Below are 24,341 nucleotides of genomic sequence, written 5' to 3'. Positions count from 1 at the left end.
GTGGGTGTGGGTTGTTATGGTTGTTCCCTATGAGGCGCCATAAAGCTAGGACACACGATCGACACCCAGAGTTGGGTTTCTCTGTGAAACAAGTGAGCACCACAAAGCACCATTTACCTGATTGGCTGTCAGGAAGGGGTTGGGGGGAGATTCAATTTTCAATATGCCATGCTTGTAGTGTGAAACAATTATTCCTGGATGGCAGAAAATTCCACAGCAGGAGGCTTATTTATGAAATTTTTCTTTTATTCAAGTGTGAAAATGTATCTGTGCCAAAACAAAATTGGATTTATAAAACCTAGTGTATGCAAATATCTACTCAACATAGCTTGATAAATCACAATCACATTGAAGATGTGCAACGTGAATGCACTTCAAAACAAATATTGACATATACATTAAAGAAATGTTACTGCTTACAGTTAATAAAAGCAGCTTCACTCTCTCACTAGGTGTTCTTATTACAATATGAGAGCAGTAAAAGTACTTTGATTATGTTGGAAAAACTGTACACTGCTGCAAATTGCCTTTTAATATTGGCAGTAATGTTATTATTTATATATATATATATATATATATACATCAACATCATACAAAAACAATGTAGTGCCTCGTCAGTTGGTTAATGGCTTCCAGCACAGCAGGTATAATGGAGTGAAGCTTGGCTGAGATATTCCTGACCTATCGGTCAGTTCCCTGAGAAGTGACAACAGGTAGACTATGTAAACTAACAAAAAAAGAACAAAAAGTTATTCAGTACAAATATACAGCATTGAGCCTCTTAAAAAGGAATTACAATAGTCTGTACATCATATTCATCACTTTTGAGGTTTAATGTGTTTGTCATGTCAATGCACATAATAATGGCACAGTGATATGAATTATTATGTGTGAGTTGTCATTAAGGTTTGGTTGCCTGTTTGATCACGTGTCCCCAAGATATTTCATTATACTGTACATATCTAAACATTTCATAATCTGAAAATATCCAAAATGCTTCTGATGCCATGCATTTCAGATCAAGGATACTCAACCTGCTCTGATATTTACAGAGTCATTAATCATAGTGATGTCTAAAACAGTCAAATTTAGATTTGCATACAGTTTTGCGATGCTGCCACTAAAATTAGTTTTGCATGCGATTTCACAATTCTGAAAAGTTAAACCATTAAATTTGGAATTTTAAAGTTTTATATTTTTGCCTCTTGTTTACAACATCATGTAGGAGTGCAGACAATTTTTTTGAATGTGATGTACATTTACCACATGAATATTCACTAAAATACACCATCATGCACACTATTGTATTTTCTACACAGGAGAATACATACGGAAAATCACAGCTGCCAATCCTCCACCCTCTGCTCATTTTCCTAGCAACCACCTTATCCTTGTTGAGGATATGCATGGGACTTCCAGGGGTTTTTTTTAAACTAGAGGTCTTAATTTAAATAAGAAGTGACATGGCAGATGCATGCAGAGTTAATGCATAAAAACACTTCCAGATAGGCACTAAACTAAAATCAATTTTCTATTGTGAATGGCACGAACTCCACTGGATGCAAAACAATTTATTTTGTGTTTTTTTGTGAAACACTAATTTTGTTGCAAATTCAATTTTGTACAACTCATTTCATTTATCAGTTATTATAGGCTTTGAGGATATTAACATGTGTACAGGGTACAACAACATTTATTTATATAGCACATTTCCATACAAATAATGTAGCTCAGTGCTTTACATGATGAAGAGAGAGAAAAAAAGACAAAATAAGAATTAAAATAAGAGAACACTAACATAGAATGAAAGTAAGGTCCGATGGCCAGGGGGGACAGAAAAAAACAAAAAAAAAAAAAACTCCAGACGGCTGAAGAAAAAAATAAAATCTGCAGGGGTTCCAGGTCATGAGGCTGCCCAGCCCCCTCTAGGCATTCTACCTAACATAAATGACCTCAATCAGTCCTCATTGTATTCAGGGTTCTCATGGAAGGACTTGATAATGATGGTCACGTGGACTTCTGGTCTTTAATCCATCAATGTAGGGACATCAGGGTGCTTTAATTAGGTAGTGGTGGCACAGATCGCCACCACAGAAAAAGTACAGAAGAGAGAGTAGGGGTTAGTACGGATTTTGGAGCCACCATGAATAATAATGATAATTAATTGAATATACAGAGCATCAGGATTAAGCTAAAATGAAGCTATGAGAAAACCATGTTAAAGTAATGTGTTTTCAGCAGTGTTTTAAAGTGCTCCACTGCATTAGCCTGACAGTGAAATTCTTACTTACATATACTAATCAGCTTGCAACACATGGCAGGGACCCTCTGGGAGCTATAGTAGGACTTGATAGAGATTTAAATATATTTGATGAAAAATGTGAAATTTAAGAATAACATCAGGTGTACAGCAATTCAATAAAGCTAATGAAAAAAGAATGACAAGGATAATTTTCAAAACATGGCAACCTTTTGGAAAGTACTGTAAATATACTTCACTGTACTCCAAGCTATAAGACTATCCAGGACATTATATATGTAGTACAAGAATAGCCACTGCACTCTCTACATCAGGCAGTTTATATATGAATCCTATTAGCTTTACAAGTTGCTACTGTACACTAAGAATTCGCCTAGGAGTCCACTTCATCACATGGCAATTGTTAGTAACATATTTATATCCTTGGTATAAATTATTCAATAACAAACATTAAAAAGGGCACTTTTTACCTCATTGATGAATGTAATTCACAAGAAATCCAATTTACTATAAATTTAGATACTAAACAAGGAAGCTAATGAAGATACATATCTTTGATGATCTACTGAAAAAGCGTACATAAATATACCTTGTTTTAATGCTTAACTGTAAGAATAAAAGTGTTTGTCAAGAGGACTGCACATATGGTGGTTTGTTTTTAGAGAGAATAAAATTTCAAATTATTGTCTTGTTTATTAAAATATTAAATATTTTGTATGATTATCTTTTCAATTTGATCCTAGCTGTACAACCATGAGAAAATTACAACTTTCTGGTAGCAGTTTATAAATAAGAAAAAACCCACTTGAGGCCAATAGAAATTTCAATGAATCAGTTGTATGGCTGCAGAAGATATCCTGTATTTATAAATAATTAAAAATACAGTGATTCCCCCGCTATATCGCGGTTCAGCTATTGCGCCCCTGCAACATCATGGATTTATTAATATTATTATTATTATTACTAGGGGGCAGAGCCCCCTGCTCGCTTCTCTTGCCCACCCCCGCGTTTGCTTTACCGGATAAACAATTTAAAGAGATTGTTATTTTCATGGGAATTGTTACATATACATTATTTTCATTTTTACTTTAAAACTTTTGTAAAAACAATATTTGTCCTTTATTTCCTGCCCCGGGCGTGGTTAAATCTCTTTCTTGCGGGACTTGTAATGCTGCTCGCGTTGTGAAGGGGGGTCTGAACGGACGCTAAAGAGATGCGATCAGTTCAGCTGGTGTCTTGCTGCTGCCACTGGCCAGCTGTGTGTTGTGCTTGTCGCGCTTTGCGTCAATCACTTAAAAGCCTGTACAGCAGCTGTCATTTTGCCACTTTGCGTCTCTGCCACTCGCTTTGTGAAGGGGGAGCTGAAAGCACGTTAAGGAGAAGTGGACTTTGTGCTGCTTCTGCTAAGATGCTTGTTCTGCTTGTCGCTCTGCCCGTCAATCATTTAAAAGCCCTGTACAGCAGCTGTTCTCACTGTTCTGTCTCACTGCCTTGTCTTGCATGACGTTAAAATGTTTTATAATAGAGAGATGTTACTCATATTCTTAGCCCGACATCCACATATCATATGTGTTTACAAAGTGTGTTTTAATAAGTTTACATGTGTTTAAAGCGTGTGGAAGGGGTATTTTAAGGCTTAAGCTATAAAAAAAATGTTTATTTATATGGTCTTTCTATATCGTGGATTTTCACCTATCGCTGATGGGTCTGGAACATAACTTCCGCGATAGGCAGGGGATCACTGTAACAAAAATCTGGCAATTTCATGTTATCTTTAAACAGAAGATGAAGTGGGTAACATCCATCCATCCATTATCCAACCCACTATATCCTAACAGTGGGTAACATAAAAGCAGAAATGTTTTGTATTTTAGAGTGTGGCCCTAAGGTTCCTAATTCTGTCCCTAACAGACTTGTACTTGCCAGTTATGTAACTGTAGGAAAGAATGGAGGCAACTATGGATGTGTAAGTTGCTTTGGTTAAAAACCATCTTAATCATAGCAAGCACTTTTTTTTAGACATAATAATCTTTCCATATTTATAAAAGAAAATAACGATGAAAAGGTAGTTTCCATTTCCCGATTTCTCTATTATTATATATCTTTTACACTGAATTTTTAGATATTCAAACAAAATCAGTATTAGATGAAAGGCATCAGAAAGAAATAAAACTTTTAAAATCATAGATCATTTATCTTTAATGAAAAAAGGTATCCAACACCAACTGGCACTGAGAGAGGAAAGTATTAGTCACCAACTTAAATTAACTCAAATAAAAAGACAGACTCAGCTTAGTGAATAAACCAGGCTTGATTACAGCCAGCCTTATTCATGACAGAATTTATTTTGGCCCTTAATATCCGAGTCAAATTACCACATAAACAGTCAACAACCAGTAGAGGGGAAGCTGGTGCATGCATGTTGCTGCTGCTCCTACTATACCTATTAACAACAGTTTTCTTTAAAATTCATGTTAACCTTGCACTTTTTGTACTTCTTTCACCTTCTCTTACTGTATATATGGTTCATGGATGCAATTGACTGTGGTGGGCTAGTGCCCTGTGCTGGCTGGGATTGGCTCCAGAAGACCCCCGTGACCCTGTATTAGGATATTGCGGGCTGGAAAATGACTGACTGGATGCACTTGATTACTTTTTTAATTAAATTAAATTTTTTTTTTTTTGTGGACTTTGCCTTGACTGAGTTCGTAGCTTCAGGGACAACAGAATCTTTTTGTGGTTCACTGGGCTTGACTGGCTGATGCCTAATTTATGAACATTATTTCATTGCATCATGGAGATCTAGCAGCTGTGAATTTCCCATCTCCTTGATTATAACAGATGTGCCAGATTGCTGTAGATTACTTCTATATTTGCTTCAACTGGAGAAATGACGTGCTATCTACCTGACTTGCAGCACTGGGGCGATCACACCTATAATACCCAGCATTATATGTATGTGGCTGAATGTTGGAACCTGAATTCTGCTAGTTATCTGTCTGTGCATCTTATAATATCTCCCACTATGTTTCTTCTGGATTTTTTGCTGCTTTGCTATCGATGCTCATCTGTGACACCCAACCCCGCAAGTCTCACCTACACTGCTGAAATGTGCTCTACTACTGTCAGATAAGTATTCGTTCTCTACTATGCTGAAATAACTCTTGCGATAAACTCCTGCATATTAAACAGTTTGTCCAGAGAAAATGGTGAGACTTGAATGTCCTAAAAGATACTGGTATTGTGTTGAGCCTGATACATTTACATTGCAGGAATGGTTACCGCTACCACTGGGCTGAGAATGGAAAGTTTACTAGCAGCATTTGCTGAGGAATATGCCGTCTTACTCATGGCTATGGAAATAAGAGTGTCAGTGTGCCAGATTTTCAATATGCTAAAATAAACTCTGGTTATGGATCTGTGCACAACAAACCCTCACTAGCTAATATTGCATTGTTTAACACAAGATCTTTTCATGGCAAAGAAATCTTGTATGTGAATTAATTAGATTCCAACCTTGATATGCTATGCTTAACAGAAACTTGGCAAAAGCCAAACAAATTTAAGTCTGTAAACAGAAGTGACACCACCTGGATACATTTACTCCAGAGAGCAAGACAAGAAGGTGGGGTCGCACTAATTGTTATAACCAACTAACATCAAAAGAATCCCAATTGGCTGTCCACCGTCTTTTGAGTGTAAAACTAAGTAAATCTGGTCTCTACTGTGCATCCGGAAAGTATTCACAGCGCATCACTTTTTCCACATTTTGTTATGTTACAGCCTTATTCCAATATGGATTAAATTCATTTTTTTTCCTTTTTCCCTCAGAATTCTACACACAACACCCCATAATGACATGAAAAAAGTTTACTTGAGGTTTTTGCAAATTTATTAAAAATAAAAAAACTGAGAAAGCACATGTACATAAGTATTCACAGCCTTTGCCATGAAGCTCAAAATTAAGCTCAGGTGTATCCTATTTCCCCTGATCATCCTTGAGATGTTTCTGCAGCTTAATTGGAGTCCACATGTGGTAAATTCAGTTGATTTGACATGATTTGGAAAGGCACACACCTGTCTATATAAGGTCCCACAGTTGACAGTTCATGTCAGAGCACAAACCAAGCATGAAGTCAAAGGAATTGTCTGTAGACCTCCGAGACAGGATTGTCTCGAGGCACAAATCTGGGGAAGGTTACAGAAAATTACAGAAAAATGTCTGCTGCTTTGAAGGTCCCAATGAGCACAGTGGCCTCCACCATCCGTAAGTGGAAGAAGTTCGAAACCACCAGGACTCTTCCTAGAGCTGGCCGGCCATCTAAACTGAGCGATCGGGGGAGAAGGCCCTTAGTCAGGGAGGTGACCAAGAACCCGATGGTCATTCTGTCAGAGCTCCAGTGGTCCTCTGTGGAGAGAGGAGAACCTTTCAGAAGGACAACCATCTCTGCAGCAATCCACCAATCAGGCCTGTATGGTAGAGTGGCCAGACGGAAGCCACTCCTTAGTAAAAGGCACATGGCAGCCCGCCTGGAGTATGCCAAAAGGCACCCGGAGGACTCTCAGACCATGAGAAAGAAAATTCTCTGGTCTGATGAGACAAAGATTGAACTCTTTGATGTGAATGCCAGGCATCACGTTTGGAGGAAACCAGGCACCGCTCATCACCAGGCCAATACCATCCATACAGTGAAGCATGGTGGTGGCAGCATCATGCTGTGGGGATGTTTTTCAGTGGCAGGGACTGGGAGACTAGTCAGGATAAAGGGAAAGATGACTGCAGCAATGTACAGAGACATCCTGGATGAAAACCTGCTCCAGAGCGCTCTTGACCTGAGACTGCGGCGACGGTTCATCTTTCAGCAGGACAACGACCCTAAGCACACAGCCAAGATATCAAAGGAGTGGCTTCATGACAACTCTGTGAATGTCCTTGAGTGGCCCAGTCAGAGCCCAGACTTGAATCTGATTGAACATCTCTGGAGAGATCTTAAAATGGCTGTGCACCGACGCTTCCCATCCAACCTGATGGAGCTTGAGAGGTGCTGCGAAGAGGAATGGGCGAAACTGGCCAAGGATAGGTGTGCCAAGCTTGTGGCATCATATTCAAAAAGACTTGAGGCTGTAACTGCTGCCAGAGGTGCATCGACAAAGTATTGAGCAAAGGCTGTGAATACTTATGTACATGGGATTTCTCAGTTTTTTTTATTTTTTAATAAATTTGTAAAAACCTCAAGTAAACTTTTTTCACGTTGTCATTATGGGGTGTTGTGTGTAGAATTCTGAGGAAAAAAATTAATTTAATCCATTTTGGAATAGGGCTGTAACATAACAAAATGTGGAAAAAGTGAAACGTGAATACTTTCCAGATGCACTGTAAATCCTCTCCCAAAATACAATGGGTCTTTCCTATCTGATCTTACTGAATTATTAACCCTCTTAGGTTCCCTTTCCCAGACGGTCATTCTTTTTGGTGATTTCCACATCCATATTTACATTCCTTCATGTAAACTAAGAAATGAATTCCTGTCCTTGCTGGACTGTTTTGACATGTCGATTTCCCTACCTATTCTGGAGGGTCATATATTGGACCTGATCTGCACATATGGCTTATCTGGCGGCAACACTTAAAGGAATTAGGGATATGGGACCCTCTGATCATAAAACATCACTTTTCAACATCTCATTACCTCTCCCTTCTTTTACCTGTAAACGTCAAATTTCTAAAAATATCTGTCCTTCTATCCTTCTTGGATCTTTTTCAGTCCTTCCCTATTCCATCAACACTAGATAGTCTTGTTGTCTATTATACCTCAGTGCCCTTCATTCAGCACTACATAAAACAGCTCCTTTAACACATAAGGAGGTTTCCTTTAAGAGTTCAGATCCATAATACAATTTAGAATAACGGTCTATGAAAGCAGCTGGCCAACACCATGAGAGAATATCACATTAAACTGACCTCAATGTGGACACCCTGGCTCAATTACCTCCTCTACTGAAGTTTGTGAAAAATTCCTCCTTTTCCATAAAAATTCAAAATCTAATTAATTCCAATAGCATAAATCCATCATCCATGTACATTTTTCCCTGTCTTTCCACTGACACCACTTCTGTGTTTAGGGTAACTAATATTTGCTTATGGCAGCAGACACTTGACAAACCAGTATATTAATTCTGTTAGACTTCAGTGCAGCATCTGACGCTGTTAAAAATTACATTCTATTGTCCATACTGGAGAACATTCTGGCTATCTCTGGCACTGTCCTCCAGTAGTATAAGTCCTATCAGATATATAGGCAAGAGTTTGTTAGTCTTTACAACAGCAGATCCAACACAGCACCAGTCACACTAAGAGTTCTTCAGGGCTCTGTCCTCAGCCCTCTACTTTTCTGTATCTTTATGCTTCTGCTTTGCTATATTATACATAGCTTTGGACTGGGTTATCATTTTTACGCAGATGACACTCAACTCCATTTCAATTTTAAAGTGAAATTTCATCAGAGCATTCTCAGCTCACAACTTGTTTCAGTGAACATAAAACCTGGATAGAGCATAATTCTTTAAAATTAAATTGCAACAAAACACTGAGAAACTTGTCCATGTTTTTATCACATCCCCACATCGATTACTGAAACTCCCTACTGGCATCATAGCTCCAGTTGATTCAAAACTGCCGCAAGAATGCTTAACGAACCAGCAACAGTGAGTACTTTCACACCTATACTGATTTAGCATTACTGGCTCCTGATGTCTTACAGGATTGAATATAAAATTCTATTAATAACATACAGAGCTTGAAATGGCCTTGCCCCAGACTATATCAGTGACCTTCTCCATCCCTATGCTCCTATTTACCTCAGGTCCTCCGACTATGGCAAACTTGTTGTGCCCCACACTAAACCGCACTCTGTGGGTGACAGGGCCTTCAGCTATAGCACGCCCAGATTTTGGAATGACTTCCCGAAATTAAATAGATCAGCTGAATGAATCCATTCTTTTAAAAAAAAAATAAATAAAAAAAACAATTTAAAACTTACCTGTTCAGGAAGGCTTTTAACTTAACCTAACATTCTGACCCTTCTTTCAGTTTACCTCTTTGTCTGTGTAAAGCAAACATGGTATTCTACAGTAAAACCACCTTGGCAAAAATCAAACTTGGTGGTTGTAGTGTGACATTGAGTCTTAAAGCAGCAAAGAATCACTTTAAAGTATTCTGCTCTATATCAGAGAATTCTTAAATGGATCATTTGGTCATCCGTCTGAGAGCTGAAGCATATTTGGGTTATTTAGTAAGGCAATAATCCAAAATATAAAAGCAATGTAAAAAAAGGTTTTAGATTCACCTAGTCAAAGTCCAGAACTAAAGCCTTTAGAGATGATGCAGCAGGATATGAAACAAGCTATTCATAATTGAAAACCTACCAGGGATTCTGAAAATATAGCACTTCTACAAGAAAGTGAAATAAAATTCCTCCAAAGCGATGAGAAAGACCAACGCTGAATTAAAGGAAGAATCTGGCTGCATTGGTGCAACCAATTAAGTGTAGGGGGAAATACTTTTTCACACAGTACCAGTAATTTATTTACTCAGCAGGGATTGTGGAAGAGAGGAGAAAAAAAGTGCATGCAGGGTGGAATGGATGGAGAAGAGTGACAGGAGTAATTTGTGACAGACTGGTATCATCAAGAGTGAAAGAGGACGGTAGTGAGACCAGTTATGTTGTATGGGTTGGAGACGGTGGCACTGACCACAAAGCAGGAGACAGAGCTGGAGGTGGCAGAGTTAAAAATGTTAAGATTTGCATTGGGTGTGATGAGGATGGACAGGATTAGGAACGAGTACATTAGAGGGTCAACTCAGGTGGACGGTTTGGAGACAAAGCCAAAGAGGCGAGATTGCGTTGGTTTAGACATGTGCAGATTAGAGATGCTGTGTATACTGGGAAAAGGATGGTAAGGATAGAGCTGCCAGGCAAGAGGAAAACCTAAGAGAAGGTTCATGGATGTGGTGAGAGAGGACATGAAGGTGATGGGTGTAACAGAGCAAGAAGCAGACGACAGGAAGATATGGAAAAAGATGATCCGCTGTGGCAACCGCTAACTGCAACAGCCAAAAAGATGATGACCAGTAATTTATTTACTCAGATGCCCTTTATCTAATATTAGAATATTTTATTGAAGACCTGAAAAAAACTGCAGTGTCAAAAATTTGCAGGAACGGAGCAATTTAAGAAGTTGACAAATACTTTTCTAACAGCACTGTTGTAATCAAAGAATAAGTGCAATAACGAAAACACAAATCATAGTTTGTCATGTCCACCTGTACATTGCCTGAGTGAATAATGTTTGGCAATTGTTGTTAACTTTCTTTTCCTTAAAAAGATTACTAAATGGGGCTACACAATTTGTACCCCAATCCTTTGCATCTGTCTGTTCCTCATGTGAGAAGTGAAAGAGTGGCTTTATTGCTGGTTAAAATAAGTAAATTAACAAATAAATACATCTAAAGACTTGCTTTTATTTAACTGTAAATGTTCGAAAGACAGTTACAATTTCCAGCTGCATGCTATTGCTAACAGTGCATTTTGGTTTCATGAACAAAAATTGTGAAATGGCATTAGTTCATTGGTATCAGTGGGTTATCTATGCAAGAAAAAAAAAAAGTCCTGCCTGCTCTACTTTCATCATCAGTACGTAAACAAGTAATAACACAGACATACAAACAGCCGGTCTTGTATAATAAAAATATATCAGATATAAAATATACAGAATAAATATTTTTAAAAAAAATTTTGCACCAACATTACAATCTCCTTCAAATTTTTCAGTAATTGAAGAAAAAAGCTTGCAGTACTTTACAAAACTTTGCAACTGTTCATATTAATTACATGAAAAGTAATAAAGTGAAACACAAAACAGCAAATGTATAAATATCATACATGTTAATATTTTATAACATTAAAAATGAGAGTAACACTGTACATATACTTCACTAAAAAAAGGCAAGTAACACAGTTACATTTTTTTGTTGATATCAACACAAGTCCAACACCTTTTACTTCTACGCTCTACTAAATGTGACATAATTAAAATTATTTAGAAATATTTATTAGCCGTGGTCATACACACACAATCAAAGCAAGAAAATAAGTAATATATCATAACTGCAGAATTTTATTCACCAGCTGGACAGATAGTTGATACACTTTCCTAAAAAAAAAAAAAAAAAAAATTATCTTTTGTACGCTTGAACAAAACATCAGGTATGGTCTTGCAGGTTAAAGAAAATGTTAATCAATTAGAATTATAATTGAAAGAGCCTAGTAAAATAAACACACACAAAAATGGCATTCCACTGATAATAGCTTTAATGAACTTAGTTTTTTTGAACCTAGAAAGCAGCCCTATGGTTTATTTATTTAATATATTTTCTAAATTCATACGCTACAAAACAACAAAACACACTTCTGCTCAATGAAAATGAGGTGTTTGTCTCACACAGGACTGAAAAAAAAAATGTGTAAGAGTGTGCTTAACTGGTAAGAGGCTGCCCGAGGAAAGGCACCATAGGATGGCACAGGGCAAGACTAAGTTCTACAGGAAACCAGCAGGTAAAAGAGAGGGAGGGAGAGGGACAAACAGCAGGCAAGTTTCTGGGGCAAGTTGGGGCAGTGTGCCTTACATGTGTTCTGTTTATCCTATAAGAGCATTAGACACAGGCACCAGACCAAATGACTGAAAGTGATGTTGGGACTTGACTGGGAGTGACCTTTTTTCAAAGCTAAGTACAGACACCTGGATCTGGAGACATTAAGAGGGGGACTGTAGATGTGCAAAGGGGGACTTTACTATGGTAATATGGTAGATAAATGGCTCAGCATAACACTAGACAGACAATATCTGCTTAGAAAGACCCAGACGGAAGCAGGATTCTATTTATGTTCTGTTTATACATACTTTCAATTTACTCTTTTGTGGTCGCCACAATTAACCATTTTGTTTAATAAAACACTCTTTGGGTTATTTCTCATTGCCACAGGCTATGAGGGTCCCATTCTATTTATTAAACCTGATTTTAAATTTACCTTTCGAAAGAAAGATCATCTTCATTTAAAAGTTCACAGTGTGACTGCAGTCTTCTTTGAACAGAGGCAGTGGCAATCTTGATGCTAGTTTCTTTATATTTATCTGTTAAAAAATGAAAGCATTTTCATGATTTAATAAAATTTGGGATGGGAGCAAACAATGGATTTTAATGTGAACAGAAAAGGTCTAAATCCTACTTTTCACAAGCAACTGCTGTTTAAATAAAATATCTGTCTTAAAAGATTAAAAAAATACAATCTTCCAATTATAGTATAAATAGTGCTAACCATTCTTTAAGAATCATCCATGGAAAACTCAACTGAGTCATTAAGAAAAAATTGCTCTACATTCAATTTTACTTGTTTGTTCATTATTCTTTACTAGAGAAGACAGCAGAGGAGAGCTTAACATTAGCACTAGCCGTCAGAAGACAAAATAAGCAGCTTAATTTATTTTTGTTTTGTTCCCTGTTACAGTGAATCAACAGTAGAATGGTTTTAAAGGTTCAGCAGCATTTGGGAATGCAAACCACCCTGTACTTCAAGGAAGCACCAAATTTTATTTTTTTTTAAGGTAATGTCTCTGAGCAACAACCAGGTGCCAGGAGTTCAGCGAGTATACTAATTCACACAATTTCCTAAAGCAGCCAAGTTTGAATTACTTAGGAAATCAGAACCTTACTGTATTACACAAAGTTATATTTCCAAAAAAACAGAAATATGGGACAGTCTAAACAAACCAATGTTTGTCATTTTTTTCAAATTGGAGTTTAATGTAAATGGGCAAAATGGCACGTGAACATAATTCCTCAACACATTTTAATCACATTGTTTTAAAGGAGCTGAGGAAGCTCTGATGTACATTCTCCACAGAGCTTTTTACATCTGGACAAATCTGGCACTAAAGGCTATGGTCAGCTCTTTAATTCCACCATTGTCCTTAACACTTTCCAGTGTATCAGCTAGGGGAATACACTGGGGTCAAAGTTGTTTTATATGGAATGGTCTGCTAGAAAAGGAACACCACCTATCAAGAAGTCAAATGGCTGAATAAACTGATCAGATATGAGAGGTGCATTAAAGAACAGATCCTGGACTCACTGGAGAAAATGGCAGAGTGTGGATCATCTGCAGCCTGGAGCCTCCACCCTGGAGCTCCAAGTACCATGTGTTCACTTAATGGATAATTGTTATTATCTGAGTCAGGTAACCCTATTCACATCTAAAGCGTAACCGGATGGAGCTCTGCAGCTAGACTATTGGTATCGACGAGCCAGCTGTACCTGTTTGGAGCTACAGTATAGATTCTCTGGGCTATATATACTTGGAAAAATGGCCAACAACAAAATTAGAGACAGTCATGACTAATGCTGTCCATGAAGCACCAACAACACCATGGTGGACTAAAGCCCATGCTACGTTAGAAGACTTTTCCTCAGATTTTCATAATCTTAAGGTAGTTGGAGGCAAGTTTGAATGAAGCCGATTCCCTAATGCAACAAACATAACCACCGAGACCAACTAGTCTGGTACTGACTATGACAAAATCAGAAAGGCTTGATTTTTTCTTTAGTTGGAGGGGCTGGTTGTGTGCCCAGGAAAACTTAACAATGGACGTTTATTCATAAGTAAAATTTGATAAGGCAGTGACAAGAAATAAGGAACAGGCATGTTTTGAACCTCGCAAAAAGAAAAAAAAAGGCTTCTTTTTCTGATGTCTCATGGTGTACATACTAAAACTGAATGGGAAAAAGAAAAAATGTTTGAGACTGCAGCTCAGATCATCACAGCTGTGAACCCTTCGCACAGAGCCAGCTCTTTCATGCAGGAACACAGGGCTTTGGACCTCACAAAAAGAAGACAGGCTTAACTGTCTGATGTATCAGGATTTAACTACCACAACAATATGGAAAATAGAAAACAAATGGGCTGAGATTGCTGCTGAACACCCTGTAGTTGTTAACCCTTCATATAGTGCTGTCTCCGTTAGGCAGCACACTGTCAGCCAAAAAGGGAGAGCATATTGGTGCTACAACATTGTTCTTTAGCTGGTAAATGTGTATTGGCTCCGATTTTCAGTCGTGTAAACTGACATGGTGTAGTGAGGAGACCAGTGACTGTGGTCAGCAAATCTGACATACCCCACAACAAAAAGTTGCATAATATGACAGTAGACAGTAGTACTTAAGGGCTCTTCTGTGACTGTTTACTTCAGCTGCCATTAGATTATGCAATACCTTCTTCCATCCCATCTGTCTACACTGAAGCCAGACATATTGGCAATAAAATAGTATTTCTTTATATTATTATAACATTGTGAGTATAGTTCTTGATCCTGCACTTATGTAATAGTTTACCCCTTGTATCATGTTTTATGTTGCTGTTTTCAGCACAGGAATTTTCTTTTGGGAACAAAGATAAACAGATTGACTTGCTGGTTGGCGACCAGTCTATCTATATTTAAGCAAGATGAAAAAAATAATTATAGTGTCCACATTAGTCTTTCTTTGAATACATGTTGATTTTTGCAAATAGCATTTGCCTATATTAAAATAGTCCATGGTGAAAACAAGCTTTCAGAGGCCTTCAAACATCAAAGGTGGCAGACTGGCTGAAAAAAATGAGGGGACTATTTAAACTGTATAGGTAATACAAGAAATTAATTCAGTGAATGGCTGGATTTTTATTAATGAGATTACATTAAGACTACAACTTTCCAAGTCTCAAACAAGTAAATGACTGTAATTTTAAAGGAATTTTCTTCAAAGAGATTAATCCTCATTGTAAAAAAGCAGTGCCATCAGGTGTTGTATTAAGGCCTCTATAAACAAACCCTAAATGAATACATAGTATAATTTGTAACATGCAGCAGAGAAGCAAGTCAGGGTGTTACAGGAATAAAGCAGCTGCCTGAAATATTTATCTGGAGGAGGAGATTTTGAGCTGAGTGGAAATGGACCTGAAAAATACATGACTACTGTGTGGCCCTCTATCATATTTTGAATATCTGCCTTATGATGTGTTTCCATTCCTAAACTATACGTTATATTTTATCTTTCAATATTAAAATAACACTTATTACCCAACATTTAGTCTGTCTGTTAAACACCTACATTTCATAAATCTAGTTTCATTACATCTCTACAAAACAGAAGTGCTTTGTGGTTAACTAGCTATTTTTATAACCTTTGACTAATACACCAAACACCAAATAATTTAAAGGAAATTATATACATGCTGTAAATGTAAGTGGTCACTACACTGTATTACTATGCATTATTTAAAAAAAACATTCTTAGTTTTTCTAAATGGCTTAAAAGACCTTAGAAAAGCTGTCTCGTGTTTATTATTTGGTCATATAATAAGTTTTGGATTTCAGCCTACTGTCATACATTCTTGTTTACAATATTGATGTGTTGTAGGCTGAATGAACAATAAGGATTTCATTGTACTCTGCACAAATGATACTACTGTACTACTACTGCTCATGGTTAATAATTTTCTTTCACTATAAAGTATTCAACTTTACATGACATCTCTAATGTGGTATGGAAACAGAGGTAATAAGTTAATTAGTTAAACTGATTTATGCTTTTAATAATGGCATTAGAGCATGGAGAAGTGTTACATGCTGGTCAGACATGCAAGAAATAATTTACTGTACTCTGCACATGTAACAATACTACTACGACTGTTTTTGTATTTGTAAAAATATATATTGGTTAGTCTTTCCACAGAAGCAACACATTTATCTTGAAGTTCTAGTTGGAGAGTAGTCTGTGTGGACACTAAACACACTTTGTCTTAGAAATATAATAAACTCTCTTGACTCAATTCACTAATAATTGAAAACAGGTGTCCTTTAGAGCAAATGTACAGTAATTTAAGATAAACTGTTCATTACTGTACTCTCACAGATGATATTTCTACAGTGTCCTGGAAGGACTAAGGGGTACATGGAGTGTCCATCTGAGATTCTGGAAAATGGTCATATCTCCTTAATAATGTTAATGAAGTTTAACATAAGTTTTGCACAAATTTAATATAAACTAATCATGATAAAATAATAGTAATAATAATAACTGTGTTCATGTACATAAAATGTTGAATGGATTAGCAGTCAGATATTGTGGATTAAGTTGTGATTTGTGCAAATGCTACAAATCTGTACGCAATGAAGATCACTGCACAAAAATAAACTAAACTGATGAAAAATGTGAATCAAAAGAAAAGCAGATTATTGAAAGGCATTTTAAATTCTCAAGTACAGCATCTCACATGAGAATGCAGATGGTAAGTTAGTAAAAAATACTAATATATAGAAAAGAGTCTCTAAAAGCACCTCTGCAAATGCACACTACTTAATTTAATTTAAACTGAATATCCATAGTAATTAATCACTTAAATAATTGGTTAAAGTTTAGCAGTTGTAATTTTTTTTTTCCTTTTACAAAGGTGGATCCAAAATTCCCAGGAACTGATAAACAACTATCATACTACTTACAGCAATTCCTTTTTAGTCACTGTCACAATACCTTGAGATGCAATAATCATCTTTTGTTATCATGTCTATAGCCTCTTGTGATTTTTTTCCTGAATAACTAAAACAGATTTCCAAGACAGTAGTAAATTATCTTCCCTTCAGTCTCAATTTTAATTTGTGGAACAAAAAAATCTCACAGGATCTGGCAAACACTAGAGATGTGAAGAAACAAGGACATTGTTTTTGGTCAAAAACCTTTTGACCGATAACACGGTGTGTGCAAGTGTGCAGTTATGATGCAAAATCCAGTTTTAGACATGCCACTGCTCCTGACATTTTTTTCCAGATGCTTTCCCGCAGGTGTCTCAGCAGTTTGCTATAATGTTGCGGATTAACAGACTGTACGCAATCAACAAACTCTTTTTAAAAATATAAATAAATAAATCAATCAAATCAAAATCGCTGGTTTCATACACATGACTGTAGAATGCGTATCTCAACACACTTTTGCTCAGTGGACAAATTAATAAAACTGTAGGCATATGATACCTAGCGGCATAGTCAATACCTAACGTATACTTCTATCCTACTGACTGAATCGGTACCCTTCTACCCAAGACCAAATGAGTCTTTAAAAAGTTAATGCGTTATAAACTGGAGCTACAGACGATGTAACACTTTTTTTTCCCCAATTTACTATAGAACACGGATACAAATTAACAAAATATTTGACTATCATTTTCAAGGTTGATATTCAGATGTATTACATGAATAAACTTACTCAGCACGAGTACTTTTAATATGAAAAGGACAACAGCTAATGAATGAAGACCTTCCACTGCTTCAGATTCAACAGATTCAATCAACTCCATTAGAAGTGATCTGTAATGACAAAAAGGTATATTGAAACAATAACTAAAACAAGAAGGACATGGTCAGTAATTCAAGTTGTGTTTTTCACAATCGTGGCATACATTTATTTGTCCAGGAAATCTGAATTGTTAAGAAGTGAAGCTGTACATATACATTTAAAATAATAAAATGAAAACTTGTATTCCCCATCAGGTTACAGTTGTTGCCAGTGGGCCCCTAGAAAAAACACACAGTAAAACAGAAGCATTAAACGTTACTGAATGTGTTTACTTTGAAGAGCTGAATGTTCCAGTTATTAATTCATGTCTTGTAACTGCACATATTGGAAAAGTGAATGCCAAATCACAAAAGCATGCTTTATAATTTTTTTTCAATATTTCACCATTTTAAAAAAAAGGTTTGATTCCGTTTAGCTTATACCTTATCATGCATAATAAATAACCTTTTACCTGCAAATGCATGATTACTGGGAGCTAGATCAGAGAATACTTAAGTTGCAAATCTACTTTGAATAAAATGGAAACTATGCAATCATAATGCATAATCAGAATCATTGAAAATGATATGCAAAACTTATTTTACAGACTTATTCTTGATGAACATTACAGCTGGTATTTAAAAGAAGAAGAATGCATTAAATGCACAACACTCAGCTCATCTTGTGCTCTTGGCCCCTATCTTACAGATGAAACTAAACAGTATACTTGAGGCAGCTTTTGTCAATGCTTTGTAATGGTTTCAACTTTCTTCCTCTTGACGTTGGCAACAGCTTTTAAAATGATAAGCTTGACCTTAAAGTTAAGACTTGCTGCTACATGCTTTTTTGGCAATTATAAATTTAGAGCATATTCATACTGTTGTTCTAATGTGCCAGCAATAAAATTGTCCTGGACAGAATTTGGTCTCGTACATTACGGGAGATGGACGTCTGAACCGGAGCTCCGTTAGCAGCAGCTTTATTTTTCCTCTTATTTCTTATTATCCCGAGATATCCTGTATTTACCCAACCCGAGGAGTTTCTACTACGGTATATAAACATGAGCAACAGGAAAAGGGGTCAGAAAGAAACGGAAAAGAAACCTAAAGATACATCTAAGTCTAGACAAGCATGAAATCCAAGTGCAAGGCATGACCTTTCAGAGACTGAACTGGAACAGACAGGCGAAAGCACAGACTTCCCAGGACCCAGCTCCACTGCGTCGTCTCCAGTCGAGAGCGAAAATGGGAGTGAAGGTACAAATGATGCAGGTCACGATAGCTCACCGATTTCAGAAGATCACTTGAAACTGGAGATGGCCTTGCAGTCATCGCTTTCATCTACTCCCCGCGAGCTGGAAGCATCGGCTCTAACGGGGATTGGCACTTCACCCACGAAGCACAAATCTTAGCTCAACAAATCCACAAGCAAGAAGTTCGCAATGCAATCCCGGCAATCACCAACACGAACGGAGATAAAATCATTGACCATAAAAATATAATGCACACATTTAGAGAGACTACTATAAATCCTTATATTCTATTGAGTTTAAAGAAGACAACACACAATCTAATGCATTTCTGGATGCATTACAGATACCACAAAGAGATACTCTTAGTGCAGAGGAATTGGATAACCCAGCCACAGGGGATGCACAAACCAGTGTGTTTCTTTGTGCCGGTCCCAAGCCCAGATAAACGGGGAGGGTTACTTCAGGAAGGGCATCTGGTGTAAAATTTTACTAAATCAATATGTGGACAACAATACAAATTTTCATACCGGATCGGTCGAGCCCCCGGTTAACAACGACCGCAACCAGTACTGTTAGCCAACAGGGTGCTGGCGGAAATTGGGCTACTGTTGGCCGAAGAAAGAGAAGAAGACGGGGAAGACATGTCCGGAGGCAGGAGGAGAGGAGTAAAGTAAAGAGAGTGGAACTGAGGGTAGGAACTTTGAATGTTGGCAGTATGACTGGTAAGGGAAGACAGTTAGCAGATATGATGGAGAGAAGGAAGGTTCATATATTGTGCGTGCAAGAGACTAAACGGAAAGGGAGTAAAGCCAGGTGGATTCAAATTGTTCTATCATGGTGTGGATGGGAGGAGAAATGGGGTAGGAGTTATTCTGAAGGAACAGTATGTCAAGAGTGTTTTGGAGGTGAAAAGAGTGTCAGGTAGAGCAATGATTATGAAGCTGGAAATTGGAGGTGTGATGATGAATGTTGTTAGTGCATATGCACCACAAGTTGGGTGTGCAATGGGTGAGAAAGAAGATTTTTGGAGTGAGTTGGATGAAGTGATGAACAGTGTACCCAAGGGACAGAAAGTGGTGATTGGAGTGGATTTCAATGGGCATGTTGGTGAAGGGAACAGTGGAGACGAGGAGGTGATGAGTAGGTATGGTGTCAAGGAGAGGAATGAAGAAGGTCAGAGGATAGTGGATTTTGCCAAAAGGATGCACATGGCAGTGGTGAATATGTATTTTAAGAAGAGGGAGGAACATAGGGTTACGTACAAGAGTGGAGGAAGATGCACACAGGTAGATTACATCCTATGCTGAAGGAGATTGAATACTGCAAAGTAGTGGCAGGGGAAAGTGTAGTTTAGCAGCATAGGATGGTAGTCTGTAGGATGAAGAGGAAGAGAGTGAGGGCAGAGTCAAGAAATAAAATAGTGGAAGTTGAAAAAAGAAGACTGTAAGGTTGAGTTTAGGGAGGAGGTGAGACAGGCACTGGGTGTCAGTGTTACCAGACAGCTGGGAAACTACAGCAGATGTAGTAAGGGTGACAGCAAGAAGGATGCTTGGCGTGACATCTGGAAAGAGGAAGAAGGAAAAGGAAACCTGCTGGTGGAATGAGGAAATACCAGAGAGTATACAGAGGAAGATTATGGCAAAGAAGTGGGATAGTCAGAGAGATACAAAAAGTAGACGAGTACAAGGAGATAAGGCGCAAGGTGAAAAGAGAGGTGGCGAAGGCTAAAGAAAAGGAGTATGATGAGTTGTATGAGAGGTTGGACACTAAGGAGGGAGAAAAGGACCTGTACCAATTGGCTAGACAGAGGGACCGAGCTGGGAAATATCTGCAGCAGGTTAGGGTGATAAAGGATAAAGAAACGTACTCATAAGCGAGGAGTGTGTTGAGCAGATGGAAAGAGTACTTTGAGAGGCTGATGAATGAAGAGAACGAGAGAGAGAAGAGGTTGGATGATGTTTACATACTGAATCAGGAAGTGCAATGGATTAGCAAGGAGGAAGTAAGGACAGCTATTAAGAGGATGAAAAATGGAAAGGTCATTGGTCCAGATGACATACCTATGGAAGCATGGAGGTGCTTAGGAGAGATGGCAGTGGAGTTTTTAACCAGATTGTTTAATAGAATCTTGGAAAGTGAGAGGATGTCTGAGGAGTGGAGAAGCGTACTGGTGCCGATACTTAAGAATAAGGGAGATGTGCAGGACTGCAGTAACTACAGGGGAATAAAATTGATGAGCCACAACATGAAGTTATGGAAAAGAGTAGTGGAAGCTAGGTTAAGAAGTGAAGTGATGATTAGTGAGCAGCAGTGTGGTTTCATGCCAAGAAAGAGCACCACAGATGCAATGTTTGCTCTGAGGATGTTGATGGAGAAGTTTAGAGAAGGCCAGAAGGAGTTGCATTGCGTCTTTGCGGACCTGGAGAAAGCATATGATAGGTTGCCTCAAGAGGAGCTGTGGTATTGTATGAGGAAGTCGGAGTGGCAGAGAAGTACGCAAGAGTTGTACAGGATATGTACGAGGGAAGTGTGACAGTGGTGAGGTCTGAGGTAGGAGTGATGGATGCATTCAAGTTGGAGGTGGGATTACATCAGGGATCGGCTCTGAGCCCTTTCTTATTTGCAATGGCGATGGAGAGGTTGACAGACGAGATTAGACAGGAGTCCCTGTGGACTATGATGTTTGCTGATGACATTGTGATCTGTAGTGATAGTAGGGAGCAGGTTGAGGAGACCCTGGAGAGGTGAAGATATGCTCTAGAGAGGATAGGAATGAAGGTCAGTAGGAACAAGACAGAATACATGTGTGTAAATGAGAGGAAGTTCAATGGAATGGTGAGGATGCAGGGAGTAGAGTTGGTGAAGGAGGATGAGTTTAAATATTAGGGATGAACAGTACAGAGTAATGGGGATTGTGGAAGAGAGGTGAAAAAGAGAGTGCAGGCAGGGTGGAATGGTGGAGAAGAGTGTCAGGAGTGATTTGTGACAGACGGGTATCAGCAAGAGTGAAAGGGAAGGTCCACAGGACGGTAGTGAGACCAGCTATGTTATATGGGTTGGAGATGGTGGCACTGACCAGAAAGCAGGAGACAGAGCTGGAGGTAGCAGAGTTAAAGATGCTAAGATTTACACTGGGTGTGACGAGGATGGATAGGATTAGAAATGATACATTAGAGGGTCAGCTCAAGTTGGACGGTTGGGAGACAAAGTCAGAGAGGTGAGATTACATTGGTTTGGATATGTGCAGAAGAGAGATGCTGGGTATATTGGGAGAAGGATGTTAAGGATAGAGCTGCCATGGAAGAGGAAAAGAGGAAGGCGTAAGCAAAGGTTTATCGATGTGGTGAGAGAGGACATGCAGGTGATGGGTGTAACAGAGCAAGATGCAGAGGAAAGAAAGATATGGAAGAAGATGATCCGCTGTGGCAACCCCTAACGGGAGCAGTCAAAAGATGAAGAAGAAGTGCAGAGGAATTGGATAAACCTCTGGCACTATCACAATTACTAGAAGCTATAAAGTCATTTCAGAGTGGGAAAGCAGCAGGCCCTGATGGCTACCCTGTCAAATTTTATAAGAAATTTTCCACTCAGCTAGCTCCCCTCTTATTAGCAACATTTACAGAAGCTAGAGACAATCAAATTCTACCTCAAACTTTTCACCAAGCATTAATCACCGTCTTTCCTAAACAAAATAAGGACTTATTACAATGTGCATTATACAGACCAATTTCACTTCTGAATAATGATGTTAAGATACTCTCCAAAGTCCTAACTAGAAGGATGGAGAATGTGCTGCCTTTGGTAATATAACAAGATCAAACTAGATTTATTAAAGGCCGACACTTAGCTTCCAATCTGCGACGCCTGTTTAATGTAATATAAGTCAAACACCCCAGAGATGATGATATCGTTGGATGCAGAAAAACATTTGATTTGATTGAATGGAACTACCTTTTTTCACTACATTAGAGAAATTTGGGTTTGGCCCAAACATTTGTACATGGATCAAACTACTGTATACCAATCCAGAACCTTTAGTTTATATTAACAACACTTGTGCAGACTACTTTAAACTAGAATGTCGTACCCGACAAGGATGCCCCTTGTCATCACTGCTATTTGCAATCGCCATTGAACCACTGGCAGTTCACTGTCGAAATGCTTATCAGATAAAGGGGATTATCAGAGAAGGACTTGAACTGAAAATTTTTCTATATGCAGATGATATGGTACTGTATATATCAGACCCACAAAATACTGTGCCTGCAGTCTTAACAGCACTTACAGAATTTCAAAAGATCTCTGGTCTCAGAATTAATTTGAATAAAAGTGTGCTCTTTCCAGAGAATTCACAAGCATACAATATTAGATTGGACACCTTCCTTTTTATCATTGCAGATCAGTTTAAATACCTAGGGGTAAATATCACAAGTAAACAAAGCTCTTAAGAAAATTTCGCAGTCTGTATGGAAAAAATTAAACAAGACTTGCATAGATGGTCAACCCTTCATCTCACTCTAGCTGGAAGAATTAACGCTAAGATGAATATCCTCCCTAAGCTTCTCTTTTTATTTCAAAACATTCCAAAATACATCAATAAATCATTTTTTAAGCAATTAGATTCAACCATAACCTCATTTATTTGGAACTTAAAACATCCACGTATTCAAAGAGCAACCCTACAAAGACCTAAGGCAAAAGGTGGCATGGCTTTACCCAACTTTCTGTTTTATTACTGGGCAGCAAACATACAAGCTATAAAAACCTGGACACAAATAGATGAACATACACAGGATTGGTGCACAAAAGAAATAAAATCCTGCAGTACTTCTTTATAAACCCTGCTTTGTGCCCCTATTAATGCAAGTTATCGCCAATATACTAATAACCATATTGTGCTTCACTCACTCAGAATATGGAACCAATGTAGAAAGCATTTTAAGATGGAGAATCTTATCTGTGGCACTTCTGCAAGAGAACCACCTTTTTCAACCCTTGCAAACATATGCAGTTTTTAATATCTGGAAAATTTAATTAGAGATCTTTACATAGACAACATCTTTGCATCCCATGAACAATTTCATTCCAAATTTAACTTCCCAGCAACACATTTCTTTCACTATCTTCAAATTAGAAACTTTGTTAAACAGAACTTGCCGATTTTCTTAATCTCACAACTTCCTCTATGCTGGAAAAAATATTGCTCAGTTTCAAGGACTCTTGAAAAATTATTTTACAGTCCCTCCCTTCCAAAGATCCAAGAGGACAATGGGAAAATGATCTCTCACTCAACATATCAGAAAAGGAGTGGAAGGTAGCAATGCAGAGAATTCACTCGAGCTCCATATGCACAAAGCATACAATTATTCAACTCAAAATTATATATCGAGCATGTCTGTCTCCCTTAA

At 37.9% G+C, this 24,341-nt stretch overlaps 1 protein-coding gene across 1 annotated transcript in view; it reads right to left on the bottom strand.

Moving 5' to 3' along the window:
• Positions 1-10,761: 10,761 nt before the first annotated feature.
• Positions 10,762-24,341, bottom strand: part of ncapg2 (non-SMC condensin II complex, subunit G2) — an 86,012-nt gene continuing 72,432 nt past the window's right edge. Inside the window, exons 26-28 of the mRNA XM_028804138.2 lie at positions 17,613-17,713; positions 12,349-12,451; positions 10,762-11,473 (exon numbers count right to left, since the gene is read on the bottom strand). Of these exons, the coding sequence (XP_028659971.1) occupies positions 11,422-11,473; positions 12,349-12,451; positions 17,613-17,713 (256 nt within the window). The 3' untranslated portion in view covers positions 10,762-11,421. The remainder of the gene's footprint in view (positions 11,474-12,348; positions 12,452-17,612; positions 17,714-24,341) is intronic.

Source organism: Erpetoichthys calabaricus, chromosome 6 (assembly GCF_900747795.2).
Source record: "Erpetoichthys calabaricus chromosome 6, fErpCal1.3, whole genome shotgun sequence".
Taxonomy (NCBI): domain Eukaryota; kingdom Metazoa; phylum Chordata; class Cladistia; order Polypteriformes; family Polypteridae; genus Erpetoichthys; species Erpetoichthys calabaricus.
Note: the sequence above shows the minus strand (reverse complement) of the source record. Positions and strands in the feature narration are given on the sequence as shown.